At 34.8% G+C, this 17348-nt stretch overlaps 1 protein-coding gene across 2 annotated transcripts in view; it reads left to right on the forward strand.

Annotated features, from left to right (window-relative positions):
- LOC115219286 (fibronectin type 3 and ankyrin repeat domains 1 protein) overlaps nucleotides 1-17348 on the forward strand; it is a 45428-nt gene that overhangs the window by 25522 nt on the left and 2558 nt on the right. For both annotated transcript variants that reach the window (XM_036508737.1, XM_029789447.2), the window contains 4 exons: nucleotides 3488-3532; nucleotides 8531-8607; nucleotides 14902-15052; nucleotides 15292-15359. In XM_036508737.1, the coding sequence (XP_036364630.1) occupies nucleotides 3488-3532; nucleotides 8531-8593 (108 nt within the window). In that variant the 3' untranslated portion in view covers nucleotides 8594-8607; nucleotides 14902-15052; nucleotides 15292-15359. The remainder of the gene's footprint in view (nucleotides 1-3487; nucleotides 3533-8530; nucleotides 8608-14901; nucleotides 15053-15291; nucleotides 15360-17348) is intronic.

The raw sequence follows: 17348 nt of genomic DNA on the forward strand, positions 1-17348 counted from the left end.
TAATGACAATGGGTTCTGATTTAGGCACGAGGCCAGCAATTTTGAAGGGAGTGCAAGTTACATGGCAACCTTACTAGTACAAGTGGCTTGGAAAAATCACCTGGTATATTATGTAAAGTAATTGACATTAGGACGGGCATCCAGCCATAGAAATCATGCCAAAGATGACATTGGAGCTAGATGCAGCCCTTCAGCTTGCCAGTTTCCTGTCAAATTGTCCAATCCATGCCAGCATGGAAAGCAGGCATTAAATGATGAGGATGGTATAAATCAAAACCATTGCCCCAAGTACTTGCATGATACTTTGTTTTATCAACCCAGAGAGATGAATGTTAAGTTGATTTCAGTGAGATTTGAACTCAGAATGTAAAGAGCCAAAACAAATATCACAAAGCATTTTTTTCCAATACTCTAATGATTCTGCCAGCTCACCACTCTTTCAGTGATAAAAATAATGATGACTTCTCTCTTTAGCATCAGACCACAAATGTTCTTTGGATGTGAAAAAGCAGTGATTTAAATGAACCATCATACTTTAAATGGCAGGGTAGTTTGTTTAATCAACTCTGGAGTGATGAATGATAAAGCTAGATGTGATGGGATTTGAACTCAGAATATGAAGTATTGAAACAAATGTTGCAAAGCATTTTTTTTCTGATGCTCTAACGATTTTGCCAGCTCGCTGCCTTTCCAATAACAATGATAATGGATAATAATAATTATGGTTTCAAATTTTGGCACAAGGCAAGCAATTTCAGGAGAAGGGTTTGAGTTGATTATATCAGCCCCAGTGTTCAACTGATACTTATTTTATTATCCCCAAAAAGATGAAAGGCAAAGTCAACACCAGCAGCATTTAACTCAGAGCATAAAGTCAGATAAAATGCTGCTAAGCACTGTTTCTGACACAGTAACAATTCTGTCAGAAGGCAGTGAGCTGGCAGAAATGTTAGCATGCTGGGCAAAATGCTTAGCAGTATTTTGTCTGTCTTTACGTTCTGAGTTCAAATTCCACCGAGGTTGACTTTGTCTTTCATCCTTTTGGAGTCGATAAATTAAGTACCAGTTGCGCACTGGGGTTGATCTAATCGACTGGCCCACTCCCCCAAAATTTTGGGCCTTGTGCCTAAAGTAGAAAAAAAAAAGTAACAATTCTGCCAGCTTGCTGTCTTAGTGATAATGATAATGGTTTCAAATTTTGCCACAAGGCCTGCAATTTCAGAAGGGATGGGGTAAGTCAGTTACACCTACCCCAGTACTTGACTGGTACTTATTTGATTAACCCCAAAAGGACAAAAGGCAAAGATCACCTCTTCAGCATTGGAACTCAGAGTGTAAAGACATGAAATTCAAGCATTTTGTCATCCTCCTCCGTCTTCTTAATAATAATAATAATAATAATAATAATAATCTTTTCTACTATTGGCACAAGGTACTTAATTTATCAACCCTGAAAGGATGAAAGGCAGTCGACTTCCACAGATGATGATAATGACACTGCCGCCGATAAATAATAATAATAATAAATAATAATATTAATAATAATAATAATAATAATAATAATAATAATAATAACAATAATAACGATAACAATAATAATAAACAACAACAACCCTTTCTACTATAGGCACAAGGCCTGAAATTTTGAGGGATGGGGCTAGTCGATTGCATTGATCCCAGTGTATAACTGGTACTTATTTCATTGACCCTGAAAGGATGAAAGGCAAAGTTGACCTTGATGGCATTTGAACTTAGAACATAGCGATAGACAAAATACCGGTAAGCATTTCACCTGCCATGCTAACCAATCTGTGAGCTCACTAATAATTATAACGAGCAGACTGTTCCGTTGATCAGGTAAACAGGAATCTCATCATTGTAACCAATGGAGTACCATTTTTTAAAAAGAGTGAAAGGAAAGGAAATGTTCCATATTGTAAGGCCAAATGTCATGTGCTTAGTATAAGCAATGAAAGCTAAATCTTTTTAAGAGATGCATAGATTTTAGAACTTACTGCTTTGCTTGTTGCAGTATCAGCAGCTGAATGTTACTTACTCTTCTATATATTGCAAGACAGGGCAAACAACTGCCATCTCTAGCAGACAGGTGTTCAGTACTGCAGGCTAGTCTACTTGTCCTGTCAAATTGCTTGATGGTAGGGGTTCACTCCCCTGCTCACAGTATATCAGACACAGGTTGTGTCGTTAACCAGCTGGAGGTGTTCTCCTGCAGTTAAAAAAGAGTAGTAACATTGTTCTGTACAGAACAGCCATGTTCAAGTGGCAACAAACATTATTTTTCAGTAGAGTTACTACTTGCATCTCTTATAGAGATCTTAGAACTGGCTGCTTTGCTTAATAATAATGATTTCTATCTTTAGCACAAAACCACCTGTTTTTTTAATGTGAAGCAGTATAGTGATTTAAATGAAACCTCATATTTATCTCAAAGAAATGGAAGGTAAATAATCGGTCTGAAATCAGAACATAGATTTATCTGGTACTTTACCATTCACTGCTTGAATAATAATTTATACTGGCTGAAACTAGTAAAAGAATAAGACGAAAATGAAGGAATAAATTATATTTTTTTATTTTGAGAATGGTATGAGCTCAATTCTGCTGAGTTCTTAGCTTTTTGTCCTTTCAGGGTCGACTTTGCCTTTCATCTTTTTGAGGTCAATGAAATAAGTACCATTTGAGTACTGGGGCTGATTTAATCAACGAGATCTTTCCTCAAAATTTTAGGCCTTTACCTATAATAGGACTATGAGAATAGTGGATTAGTAGAATGAGTGGCAAGTTGGACTTAATTACTTCACAGTATTTAGTTATATTCCAAGTTCAAGTCCTCACATTACATTTTATTGCATTTTAGCTTTCCAGGGTTGATAAAATAAATATCAGTCAAGTACTGGGCTAAATATAATTGGCTGTACCCCTTTTCTGAAATGTATGGCCTTGTGCTTATGTTAGAAATTATTGTTATAGAAGGTGGCAGGATATGATGGAAGAAATGAATTGATAAGCTTCCTGACTAATGTCTCTCAGTATTGAGTTCCGTCTCTTAATGTTCTGGTTCTTGATCCCACTCTTTCTGTTTTCTTAATGATCCTTTTAGGGACTAATGAAATGAGGACAAAAAATAAACTATGCTCTAGAGATCAAGGTTCAATAAAATAATTAAATTGGGGTTAATTCAATTGATATATTACTCATTCCTCTTCCAAAGATTGTTTTGACACTTAGGAAGAAATCAACAGCCCTTTATATTTTGAGTTCAAATTCCACTCAACTTTGCTTTTCACTGTTTCAAGGAGTCAATGAAATAAAGCTATAGAAAAGTATAGGGGGCAATTTAATGGACTATAATTGAATAGACTATTCCCCAAATTCAAAGTCTTTATTAAAGAATCACTATTATATATGAACAACTATTTACATTTATTTATTTTTTTTGTTTTTGTTTTTCTTTCTCCCTTTTCAGAGTGGCCGAACAGCATATGAGATGGCTGTTTCCCTTGAAAAAAGAGTGAGTAGCTTCACCATTGAAGTTAATTCTTTATCTCTTCCTCTAACTTTGTCACATCTGTCTTCTTTTACTTCTACTAGCCCTATTCTGATCTAATTAAGCAGCTCCTAAAATATGAATTTTTTGGAACCAGGAAGAATTAAAGGCCAAGTTGACCTCAATGGGATTTGAACTCATAGCATGAAAAACTGGAATATTATTGCCAGGCATTTTGTTAGATGTTTTAATGATCTTATCAATCCACTGTGTGATTAGGTAGGTAGGTACATAGGTAGGTTGGTAGGAAGGTAGGTAGCTAGGTAGGTAGATAAGTAATTAGGTATGTAGACAAGTGGCTAATACATAGACAGATGACGGCCTGGCAGGAACATCACTTTGACAAGACATGGTTCTTCTATCCACAAGCACAAAGATTATTATTGTGACTGATTTTACTGTGCTTTGGGAGGACAGACATTTCTCAGCAACTGAAGAAATTCTAACACCAGGACTTTGTTGATGAAGCAATTGTCAAAGGATGGCATTCAGCCTCAGTCCCCACTGAAGTCAGCTGCCATGGGTTTCCAGCAAGATCAGCGCACTGTTTCATGCAGAAGATTGGTTTGGAACTCAAACGTCAGAAGAAAGCCTCAGAGGAGATAATCTTGGCAGCAGAGATCACCTCAATGTGGTTGAAGTTGAGAAAAGACTGCAGATAGGGCCCTTCTGTAGGTAAAAACTAGTTCAGCCTTCATTACCTCCACTCAGGAGATGTATACAGAATAAGGGGTGAAACATTTGTGACCCTGAGATACCTGCTGAAGGTACAGAAGGGTTTCAAACAATATGATAGCTTTAATCATTGTCAACAAAAGGACTTGCAGCCTCTTTAAGTTGCTCCTGAAATTTCTACTTAGGGAAAATTATCTCTGATCTATATATTCATCATCGTTGTCACCATCATCATTATCAGCATTGCCACCATCATCATCACCACCACCATCCACCACCATCATCATCATCATCATCATCATCATCAATTATTGTTTTAACATTTACTTTTCCATGCTTGCATGGATCAGATAAGAGTACATTGTGGTAGAGTTTTTCTATGAACAGATGCCCTTCCTGTTGCAATTCCCCCTTTGTTTTCAAGCAGGATGAGAATCACTCAGTCCATCAAACAACAGACAGCCCGGACACAATCTCTTGGTGGACTGCAAGCCAATGACACTGTCAGGAAGTCATTGTTTACAAACACGAGGGAAATATGAAGTCACTTATACAAACACAATCACATACACACACACACATGTATAACAAGCTTCTTCAGCTGCCATTTACCAAGATCTATACTCAAGGCTTTAGTCAACCCATGGTCATCTGTAGAAGACACTAGCCAAAGGTTCCATTGCAACTTCTTGACCACACAGTCATACAGGTGTATCGAAAGCAAATACAGCAGGGCCTCATATGTAATGTAGTGTGCTGAAAAACTTTGACTAACTGAGACTATGAAATTAGTAGACAATAGATATGTGAGACCTTACCACATTTATATTTTCACTTAGTGCTCTTCTATTTCTGTCTCACATTCACATTGTACTTGCACCCCACTCTTCTCTCTCTTTCTCTTCTTCACTTCCAGGTCAGCAAGCCATGTATTCACCTCTTTGGCAAGACCCCTGTTACTCTCCCTCTGTCATATGTTATTTCTCCAGTCTAGATCCTGCTCAGTTGAAGGCATTTGGCAATCTCACTGGTGCTGGTGCCATGTAAAAAAGCACCCAGTACACTCTGTTAAGTAGTTGGCATTAGGAAGGGTGTCCAGCCATAGAAAACCATGTCAAAGTTGACATAAAATGTAGCAGAGCTCTCTGGCCCGTCTCTTCTTGTTGAAGTATCCAATTCATGCCAACACGAAAACAGGGAAGTGAATTGAAGATGATGAAGATATGTATAGCATTCTCCTGAGGTTCTTTCTCAGTTATAATGTTTTATATCCAACTAGCAGTATTGCCCGGCATTGCTTGGGTTTGTAAGGGAAATAACTATATAAGCATTTTTAGAAAGTTATAGCCAAAAAATGCATTAAAAATGGAAAAAAAATGATGGTAAATTTTTATAAAAATCGTTGACTCATCGTAGACATTTTTAGAGAGTTACTTCCCTTATATAATAGCGAAAAAATGCATTAAAATGGAAAAAAATTATGGTAAATTTTTGTTTAAATCGTAGACTCATCGTAGACACGCGCTAATACCCAGAAGGGCTCGATATGAATCACGACTATAAGTTTGGTTAAACTGCACCGCAAAATGTGGGAGTAGTTAGGAATCTAAATCGTAGGAGACAGACACACAACTTCACTTTTATATATAAAGATGAGACAAAACTAAATCAGTTAGGTGCCTTGTTCAGAGGGCACAACACAATAGTTGTAGTAATGACCATGACTATGTGGCTAACATTTCAATATTTTAACTTCATAGCCTGATATTGTGCCCAACAGTTAGCAGTGGAAATGTCATTTTATGTCTGCTTTCCATGCTGCCATGGGTCAGAAGATTTTTTACAGTCTGAGTCAATAGTTATTTGAGGTTATTGCTTTCCTAGGCAGGTAAAAGGACTATTGTTGTTGGATTGACAAAATCCTTAGAGCATCCAGACAAAATGCTTTGCAGTATTTAGTTACAGCCCTTCACATTCTAAGTTCAAATCCCACTTAGTAATTACTTTGCTCTCCTTCCTTCCAAGATCAGTAAAATAAAGAATCAGTCAAATACTGTGGTTTATTTAACTGATTGTTCCCTCCTCCAAAATGTGTGATATTAAATCAGTGTTAGAAATCAATACATAAAGATGTTTGGACATGTATTTTAAGGCCTGTGTATATTTGAATGGACAGCAGCAACTGGCTAGTACTCATCACATATATGGTGGTCTTTCATTGCAATATGATTGAATCCCGTTATCCAGCCAATTTCATGATAATTTATTGAAAAATGTTACTAATATCTATAAGACAGCTATTTGAACTTAGCATGGCATGTTAGCAAAATCAAATTGTTGATGTTCAACACTGAATTAGTTCAACACTTAATAACAGCAAAGATGTCTACGTATACATATCTATTTACTTTTAGGTAGGCTGCTGCAGTAAGAACTGAGTGTTTTGAGCATGAACATCAAGCAACTAATTGAGAGGCTGGCAGTTCATATCCTATCACAGGCAAAGTGTTATATTTTCAATCAAGGCACTTAACTTACAAATGATTCGGTCTGTCATTTTTTTTTTCCATCTTTTAATTAGGTGATAATGCAGTACTCATAACTAGTTACAAGGTCATTGAGAAGGAAGGAGAAACACATCTTCAAATTGAAAATCTGGCCTAAAAGCTTTCAAAACCACTAAAGACATTTAAAGTGCCAGGTGGTGCTGTTAAACTGGGCACGTAGGCCATGGTAGGATTTGAACTCAGAATGCAAAGACCTGGAACAAACACTGCAAAGTATCTGGTCCAACATTCTTACTGTTCTACCAATCCACCACTTTGGACTCTAACATTTTTATTGACCCCAAAAGAGTTGGAAAGTGATCTTGCTAACTTCTTAACTAGACAGCAAAGCTTGTCTCTTGTGAGTGAAACTAGATAGACAGAGATTCTGAATTACAGGTGCACACGAAACAGTTAACCTTGTCTGGCTCTGACTTACTGAGTCTGCCTGCAGATTACTGTGTTAAGGAATACTCAACTATTTTCACTATAGAGTTCTATATTTAAGAGATGAGGAATTATGTACATTATTTATATTATTTACATTTGAACCAGTATTAAGGAAGGATAGGAGAATATTAGATTTATAAGCCCTAAAATTCACTCCATAATTGCCCATGAACATATGGCATAGTGGTTAAGAGTACAGGCTACTAACCCCAAGATTCTGAGTTCGATTCCAGGCAGTGACCTGAATAATAATAATGATAACATCAAAAAATACCACGTTTGAAATTTCCCCAAAACACCTGATGAAGGCTGGAGAGTATATTAGCCAAACCATTGTGTTAACAACAAACAAGATGAGGACAAATATCCATCAAATGTAAATAATGTATTTTCACTGTAACTGAGCAAGTAGGTACTTCCATTGAGAAAACAAGTGAAATATTCACCTTGAAAGTGATATAAAATCCATATCATCATCATCTAATGTCTACTTTTCAATGCTTGCATAGGTTGGACAGAGTAGATTTTCTAGAGCTGTGCTCTTCCTGTCACCAACCACTACTTTTTCCAAGAAAGCTAATATTTCCCCATTGTCAGACATATTTTCACAGAATATTGGAAATGAATGACCCTGTGTGTTTGACAGTGAGATTCATCTACAACTATCGAGATATCAAGACAAAGCAACACAAACACACACACATGGGCTTCTTTCAGTTTCAATCTAGCAAATCCATTCACACAAGGCTTTGATTGGCCTTGGGTTGCTCATGGTGTCACACATTGTGACTGAATCTGTGATCTTGTGGTTGGGAAGCAAATTTCTTAATCACACTGCTGTGTCTAATATAAGTTTCCAACGTTGGCACAATGCAGCAGATTATACGAAGAGCACAGTGAGTTGAATTGATCTCTAATAGCATTGCTATTATTTAGTACCAGGTCAGCCCAGATTGAGCAAATGCCCAATGAAAGACATTTCAGTTGTAACTAGCACAACATTCCTAAATTCACATTATCAATATGTCTTTGTCTTTTAAGATGGCAGAGTATGCTTTTAGAAGGAATTTGGCTGGTATTTTTAGCATATTGAGCAACCACTTACAGACTACACCTTATTGATTCAGGAGTCCTCAGAATATGTTGATAAATATTTATGCCCTTTATTAAATGACTTCTTTTCTTACCTTCACAGACTTCTAATAGTTTCCTCTGATTCTAGTTTTATTTCATGTTCATTTGTTAGTATTTGTTTGGTTTAGATGACATGTTTTTCATCTTTATTTGCCAGGCAATACAAAAGATAATGAACCCACATGATTCAGTAGAAGCAAAGAGAGATAGCTTTTCATAACCTACAGAAACTAGGTATGTGTCTGATATTTGTATACCTACTAACACCTTTTATTTCCCTCATCACATCTATGTTTAACATCCAATTTCCATGGCATGGGGTGGACGGTTTGACCGAGGACTGGCAAGCCAGAAGGCTGCACCAGGCTCCAATCTGATTTGGCAAAGTTTCTACAGCTGGATGCCCTTCCTAACGTCAACCACTCTGAGAGTGTAGTGGGTGCTTTTATGTGCCACCCGCACGAGAGCCAGTCAGGCAGTTCTGGCAACAGCTACACTCAAAAGGTGTTTTTTATGTGCTACCTGCACGGGAGCCAATCTGTGGCCCTGGCAACAATCATGCTTGGATGTGCTTTTAACGTTCCACTGGCACGAGTGCCAATCAGGCAGTACTGTCATCAGCCACGTCAGTGATTTTGATTTTGATTTCACTTGCCTCAGTAGGTCTTCGCAAGTAAATTTTATTGTCCAATGAGTGAGGGGTACACATAAGTGGGCTGGTAACACCCCACGCTCAGATGTGCTTTTAACGTTCAACTGGCACAAGTGCCAATTAGGCAGTACTGTCATCGGCCATGTCAGCAAGTTTGATTTTGATTTTGATTTCACTTGCATAGGCCACAGGCTATGGTCTTACCTGGCTTGTCAGGTCTTCTCAAGCACAATATCTCCAAAGGTCTCAGTCACTTGTCATTGCCTCGGTAAGGCCCAAATATTGTAAAATTTAAAATTTTACAATCTTAAGGCAGAAATATATATATGTCACTAAAGTGAGTAAAGGGCACTAGTCAGCACCAGTATTGCTAGAAATAAGAGTCAAAACACCTCAATAGCTACAGAATCATTATCTTAATGAACTAACAAAGGAGACAAACTTCCTATGGTTACAGATACAGCCAGATCATTGATAATTTTGCATTTTGATGCTTAATGCATCTTAATGTTCATCAGTGGCTTTCACTGTGCCTAGGGTTAAATTCATCTGCGACCATAGGGAGCTTGATTAGTGCTTTATATATGTTACTTTGGTGACATATATATTTCTGCCTTTAGGTTGTAAAATTGCAAATTAGCCACCCAGATTATTCATAATTTTCACTTTTGCCCTGTATGAAATCAGAGTGTGATTTCAATGGAAATCTTATAAGCTGATAAGGTGAGATGAGTTTAACCCTAGGTGCAATGAGAGCCACTGATGAGCATTAAGATGTGTTAAACATCAAAATGTGAAATCATCGGTGATCTGGTTATATCTGCAACTGTAGAGAGCGTGTTTCCCTTGTCAATTCATTAAGTTAATGCTTCTGTGGCTATTGAGTTCTTTTGACTCTTATTTCTAGCAATATTGGTGCTGATTAGTACCCTTTGTTCACTTTACTGATGTATATATATGTGTGTGTGTGTGTGTGGTCAGCCTGTAATGATATGCATAAGATCAGGTCATCAAATCTAAGTAGAGACTTCAAACTTAAAATCTTCAAAGCCACAGTCGAACCAATTCTACTATATGGCTCAGAAACCTGGACGTTATCAAAGAAGCTTGAGAGGCGGTTGGATGGAACCTATACTCGCCTCCTTATGAGAGCTCAAAATCTCTTGTGGAAGCGTCATCCAACCAAAATGCAAATATATGGGAAACTACCACCTGTGTCATCTCTTGTGAAAGGTAGGAGAGTCCAGTTTGATGGACATTGTTGTAGAGCTGAAAACGAGCAATTTCTACTCTTCTCCTCTAGAAGCCATCTACTCATGATACCTGAGGGCGCACACTCTCCTACCCTGATGTAATCTCCAGGGATACAGGCATCTAGCAACAGGACCTCCGTAATGCTATGATGGACCGTGAAGTCTGGCGTAGCATGGTAAATTCCATTGTCTCGACCACGGTCGAACAATGATGATGATGATGTGTGTGTGTATGTGTGTGCATGTGTGTAGTTGAAATTTATAGAAAAGCAAAAGACAAAGGCAGGTGTATGAACAAGCAGGTATATTAGTTTGATGCTCGGGAAAGTGAAAAAGTCTTTTACATTTCAAGCCTACACTCTTCAACAGAAAAGAATAAGAGAAAATAAACAGAGAGAATAAAAAAAAACTTTGGGTTGGGAAGAAGGTAATTTCAGTTTTTTTGTGTGAAATAAAAGTCATTTTTTTTCATACAAAGAATGAACTTTAATCAGTTATATATTTTCCATTTTGTTTGATGACCTTTTGCCATCTTTCTGGCAACTTCATGATTACACGCTCATAGAACTTCTGGTCCTTATCAGCCAAAAACTGAAGCAAGTGTGATTTCAGATCATCATAGTTATTGAAAGTTTTACCATTCAAAGAATTTTGCAAACTTTGAAATAAATAATAATCTGATTTTGCAAGGTCAGGGTTATATGGTGGATGTGACATCACTTTCTAACCAAGCTCCAATAATTTTTCATGAGTTAGCAAAGATGTGTGTGGTCAAGCATTGTCATGGTGGAACGTGATTCCTTTATGATTTGCCAATCCTGGCTGTTTTTCTTTGATTGCTTCCTCCAGTTTCATTAGTTGTTGACAGTAAGCATCTGCATTGATCGTTTGGTTCCTTGGAAGCAGCTCAAAATACACAACAGCTTTGAATTCCACCAAATTGACAGCATGACCTTTATTGATGCATTTCAGCTTTCAATATGGTTTGTGTTGGTTCATTATGCTTGGACAATGATTGTTATTGTAGACAATCCATTTTTCATCACCACTGATGATTTGTTTCACAAAAAGTTAGATTTCATCATGTTTGACATGCTTATTGAAAATTTTGATTCATTGTGTTAAGTGAATCTCTTTCAATTTATGTGGAATCCAAATATCGAGCTTCTTAATGAGTCCAAGACATTTTGAGTGATCTTCAATTTAATTTCTCTGCAATCTCTCAGGTGGTTATTTGACAATCAGATTCAATTATGGCTTTGATTTGGTCATCATCAACTCCAGTAGGTCAACCAGAATGTTGGTCATCTTTGAGTTAAAAATTTCCAAAACGGAATTTTTTAAACCATTTCTGACATGTGCGTTCTGTTGAGCAATCAACACCATAAACTTCACATATCTCTTTGTGAGCCTCAGCAGCTTTCTTGCCTTTATGGAGATAAAAAAAAAAATACATGTTTGTTTTTGCACTCCATGTTAAAATTGACACTGAACTAACAGCTTCTAAACTAAACTAAAAGTGACGGTTATCAAATGTCAAAAGGAAAAAAATCATAACATTGACAAAAGGCATTCCCAAAAATCGTAACTCAATCTATTTGTGAAAAACGAAATTACGTTCTTGTTAACCCAATATATATATATATATATATATATATATATATATATATATATATATATATATATATATATATATAATAAAATATTAGGGAATAAATCCAAACTTACAGGGAAAAATCAGATTTAGGATTAAATCCAATTTTATAGTATAAATATATTATATTATATTATAATAAATTAGAGATAAAACCACTATTAGGCAAATAAAACAATGAAAAACATAAGCCAATACATAAAATTAATTTAATTTATATTATTTTTAAAATATATCAAAAATATTAAAAGTTTAATAAAAGATAATGAGTAAAACACTACGATCGTTTCATGGCTGTACAATTCGAATAACAATAATTTGAATTCAATTAATAATTCGAGTTATGGTTACAGTCAATTTTCAGGTTAATTGAAATATCTAAAGAATAATCAGAAATATTTAAACAATATTTTTAAGATATAAATAATATAATAATTTTACTTATAATAAACTCTATTATCAAACTAGAAACATAACTTAACAATTATGATTATATCAAAATCAACTATAATGTTAAATATTAATTTTAATTTATAAGGTAGGAAACCCACCAATAATCTAATATCGGTATTAATCTATATCTAATTACATAAATATTTTAAATGACTATTATATATAAATTATCAATGAAAATATATAAATGTATATAAATATTATAATTAAGATCTAAAATAATCTCTGAATAAATATATATGCACATATAATAAAAACCTAATAAATTAATTTTTCATATTTAAAGATGAAATAGCTAATTTCAAAATACAAATAAACAAATTTAAACGAACTTTCGGAAATCTTATGTAAAATACTTATAGAAATAATCAATTCGTAGTAATATAGTATCAAATAAATACTATAAATACTATGAATATAATTATCAATGGGAATAACTAGCAAATATCAATTTAAAAAAACAATAACTAAGTTATGCTATTAAATTAAACATGGCCTGGACCAATCTTTAGTCGAAACATATCTAAGTTTATCAAAGTTTATCTAATTTAATTATAAGAAATTTAAAACTACAATTAATACTATTAAAACATGTATATACAAAAGCCTAGCTTTATACAACTCGTATACTTGTTATCAAACAACAAATCTATCGCTAAGTAGTATTTTACGAATAAACTTAAATTTAATATCTAATAATATAGAAAATTACGATAATTAGATCATTACATAAACAACGATATTTACATAAGGAAAATATTATTACACCAAAGACTTATACAATATTAAAATTTACAATTTGAAGATCTTAAATATAAATAAATACTTATCTTAGCGAGGTTTAGTAATGAACAATTTTCAGTGATTGCCCTTAACACTTGTATATATATATATATATATATACACTAGCTTAAAAGTCACACTCTGTGCAGACTTTTGAGCTAGTTCCTGCAGAGAGCTAACAGGGCCTACAGCCCCAAACTAAAGAGGGAAATAATAATAAAACATTTATTGGTATCCTGTGATTTCAGATTTATCACACAGGTTATAACATTTGGAAAACTTTGTATCACCATGACATTTGGAGATCACTGTAAAGATAAACCATATTCTTGGTTTTACCATTTTGTGCAAGTATGAAGAGATTGTTGCCATTTCCAACTCTGGAACAACCATCATAGAGCTGACCATGGGAAAAACACTGCTGCATGAGGTGCAATCCAACAATTTTCAGTGATTGCCCTTAACACTTGTTAATTGACATTGCAAAACTAGCTATTACTGGAAACTGAAGTCTCTTGAATTTAAAGGGCATGTTGGCTGGAATCAGTGGAATTCTTGGAATAAACAACATTTCCTCCCTTTCCTTGTCCAGTGAGAATTGTTACTTCCAAAAGATGTGGATGCATATGCCTGACAATTAGTCTTGTTCCATTGCATAGCTTTGGTGGATCCAGATTTCTCAAAGCATGATTGGATCTGCTTCCTTCAATGTCATTCCAGAAAAATCCAAACTCAGTTATTATAATAGAAGATGTATATATATATATATTTATATATATTGTGGTTTTGTGTCTGTTTGTTCCCCACCACTGCTTGATAACTGGTGTTGGTGTGTTTATGTTCATATAACTTAGCAATTCGGTAAAAGAGACCAATAGAAAAAAGTACCAGGCATAAAAAAGAAACAACTGGTGTTGATTTGCTTGATTAAAATTCTTCAAGGCAGTGCTCCAGCATGATCAGTCTGATGACAGAAAAAGATAGAACAAACTCACTCAGATTACATAAATTCAAAGAATTAGACATGGGAAGGTTTGGCATTACAAGGCTGACAACTGTTTCTGGGCACTCGGAATTACTTAATTGTTGTTAGATGTAGTTCATCAATAATTTGTAGGCAGAAGTGGAAGCAAAGAAACATTGGCAAAATCCAGAGCCTCCTTCAGCAGGATGGATAGATAGACTCTTATCTAACCATCCTGTTGAAGGAGGCTGTGACTGCAAGTTGTTAATCCCATTATTCTATAATCTCTTCTTCAAGAATATTATTTTGTAGAATAACTGTAGACTACTTCAGCACAATACAAACAGAACAAGCCAAAGCTGTGACAGCTGCTATTCTTGAAACACTGTGTCTTTTGAGTAACCAACTATGATATACAACTATGGTGTATATCAGGCCACTACAATTGAAAAAAAATCATTTATACTGTGTCTTACATTAGCTTAATTTAAGAGTCAATTGTATCACAACATGCATTCCTTCAAACTCATGTCACAAAGAATGTACCATGTTGTTGGAAGCACATCCATCGTCAAAAGTATGAGGTGAGACTATCAACATCATGTGGTCAATTTTGGACAGATTCATTCCAGTCATTAATAATTCAAAAGAATGCATTAAATGTTTGTCTGAAAAGTATATTGTAAACTATGCAACAGTAATAATATAGATGCACAAAGCTAATGTTGACCTGCAGATGTAGTATGAAAATTTTGTTATCTCTTTTCAGGGCAACACTAAACATTAATGATATTGGACATCATATGTTGCAAACTTGTATTTGTGAGGCCAACATTGATGAAAGTCCAGCAAAGAATTTTTGCCCAAATTCCAGGATACAAGTTAGGAACTATAGCATGGACATTACTAAAGACACTAATGTAAATACATTATATACTCTACTCTAAAAGAATCTATGTAAGTGCATGTTGAGTGTATTTGTTGTTTTGCATAACATCTAACACTACTGTTTGCAACACATATGCATGCACATGAACATGCATACATATGCACACACACACACATATGACTGAAATTAGTTCACAAATTATATCATATATATATATAAATGTATACAAACATCCCCATAATACAGAATGCTCTTGTTCTGCACTTATAGGAATTATAAAGCATGACCACTAACTTTTGGGGTATGGCCTGTGTTATTCCACCCTTACAGAAACTCAGGTAAGCCGTAACAATTTTGAAAACTAAAATCACAATCCATATATATGTATAAAAACAATTTTTTATAGAAACAATGAATATTTAGTGTGACAGTGTAAAGTGTTCAACTACTCTGCTTTTCATTTTTCTGCTGCCATTCGTTGTACATTTTACAGTCTAGTAATGGTAATTCTTTAAATTTATTTGTACAGTTGTTTCCCAGAGACCACTCATAAAGTGAAAATTCATTAAGCAGAGAAATAATTTCCCATAGTAGTAACATAATAAATTGTAATTCATTCCCAGAAAAATATTTTACCTATAAAATTTTTAATACTCATAAGTAAATGGCAATAAAACAACAGTCAAAAGTATTTTATGTAAAGCAAAAAGTATGTTAAGTTCATTTATAATAATAATTTTTTTCGCTGCATTGACATCAGCGCGTGACGCTTCACCATACACTTTGATGGAATGTCACCTATGTTGATAATTAAATCAATCAAACCATACTTTGCTTATAACAAAAGTTTGTTTGTGTCACCTTTCATTTTTGTAAGCATACTGAAAAGAGGTAATGCTTTGCTACAAATCGATGCTTGATTAACATTCATATGCATGCATTGTGTTTTGTCACTTATCCATCCATTTAAAAGTTTTTCCACTTCCAGAATAATGCTTCCAGCATCTCTTTTACAAGCCCAGGTTGATTGTAAAGGCTGCACATTTCTCACTTGAGATAAATATTTTTGTTTTTATTTAAGAATAGTGCAGACAGTTGATGAGTTAAGTGAAAATTTGTCACAAATATTTTTCGCAGTTGTGCTGCCATCAAACATTTTACAATTTCATAATTCATTTTCAAGGTGATGGCTTTTCATTTCTTTTTGTTCCCATTAGTATCTGTGGTACACTTTCGTTTAGACATATTGGGTGAGTTTTAAAAATGCTGAAAATGATAGTGTAGGTAAACATTTACAATATAAAATATGTGGCACAAAGAATTAGCTTATAATAATCTCTCTCAACAAAGTGTTTGTGCAAACTAAGACATTGAAATTTTATGCCGGCATTGTCAGAACCAGTGTTGCCACATGTTGCAACATTGCCACACCAGCAAAATAGCTGTTTAACCTTTTCATATTCATTATAAAATACTGCTAAGCAAAATGCTTAGCACTATTTCGTCCATCTTTATGTTCTGAGTTCAAATTCTGCTGAGGTTGACTTTGCCTTTCATCTGTTCAGCGTCGATAAATTAAATACCATTTAAGTACTGCAGTCGATGTAATTGACTGTCCTCCTCTCTACAACTTTGAAGCCTTGTACCTATAGTTGAAAGGATTATAAAATAAAACTCATAAACCTGGGGTCTCATAAAACGGTCCCCGTACAGTGAGATATTACTTCATTTACTCTTGTAAACTTCTAATTTTTATTCTTACCAACACATATCTGTACCCTCCCCTTCCTCTTCTCCCACACCTTGTTTTTTTATTATTGTTCTCGGCATTCTTCTTTAACAGCTGCTGCTTCCATCTTCACTTCCACCTTGTTTGTGCATACCCCAATGCAACTGACCATTTTTCATTGCTCTTTAATCATGTAGTACTTTCTTCCACTTTTTTGATTTCACTCTTCTGCTCTTTTTCATTTTCTCATCTCCATTCCTTCATCTAAAGTAATTGAACTGTTTTGCTATTTAGTGTGAATTTCTCCTCCATTTTGCAATTGTTGGATTAAACTACAAATCTGTGTAGTATAATGCATTCAAAATGAGCCATTGAGTTGAAATGAATGCAGTGGTGCTAAAAGGTGTTGTAAAAAATTAGGTTGGATATTAAAATTGACGTTTTATAAAGGTCAGTCGATGGATTGGTTTGAAGAATGTATGGGTCTGAAACAAAGCTGCATTTATTTTGTACCTTTTCCAACATTTTCTAGGAATTTGCCTAGGGCAAAGTCAAAAACACACTGGCTAGAAGTTTGCAGTCTACACTTAGAGAACCA

The sequence above is a fragment of the Octopus sinensis genome, linkage group LG14, assembly GCF_006345805.1.
Source record: "Octopus sinensis linkage group LG14, ASM634580v1, whole genome shotgun sequence".
Lineage (NCBI taxonomy): Eukaryota > Metazoa > Mollusca > Cephalopoda > Octopoda > Octopodidae > Octopus > Octopus sinensis.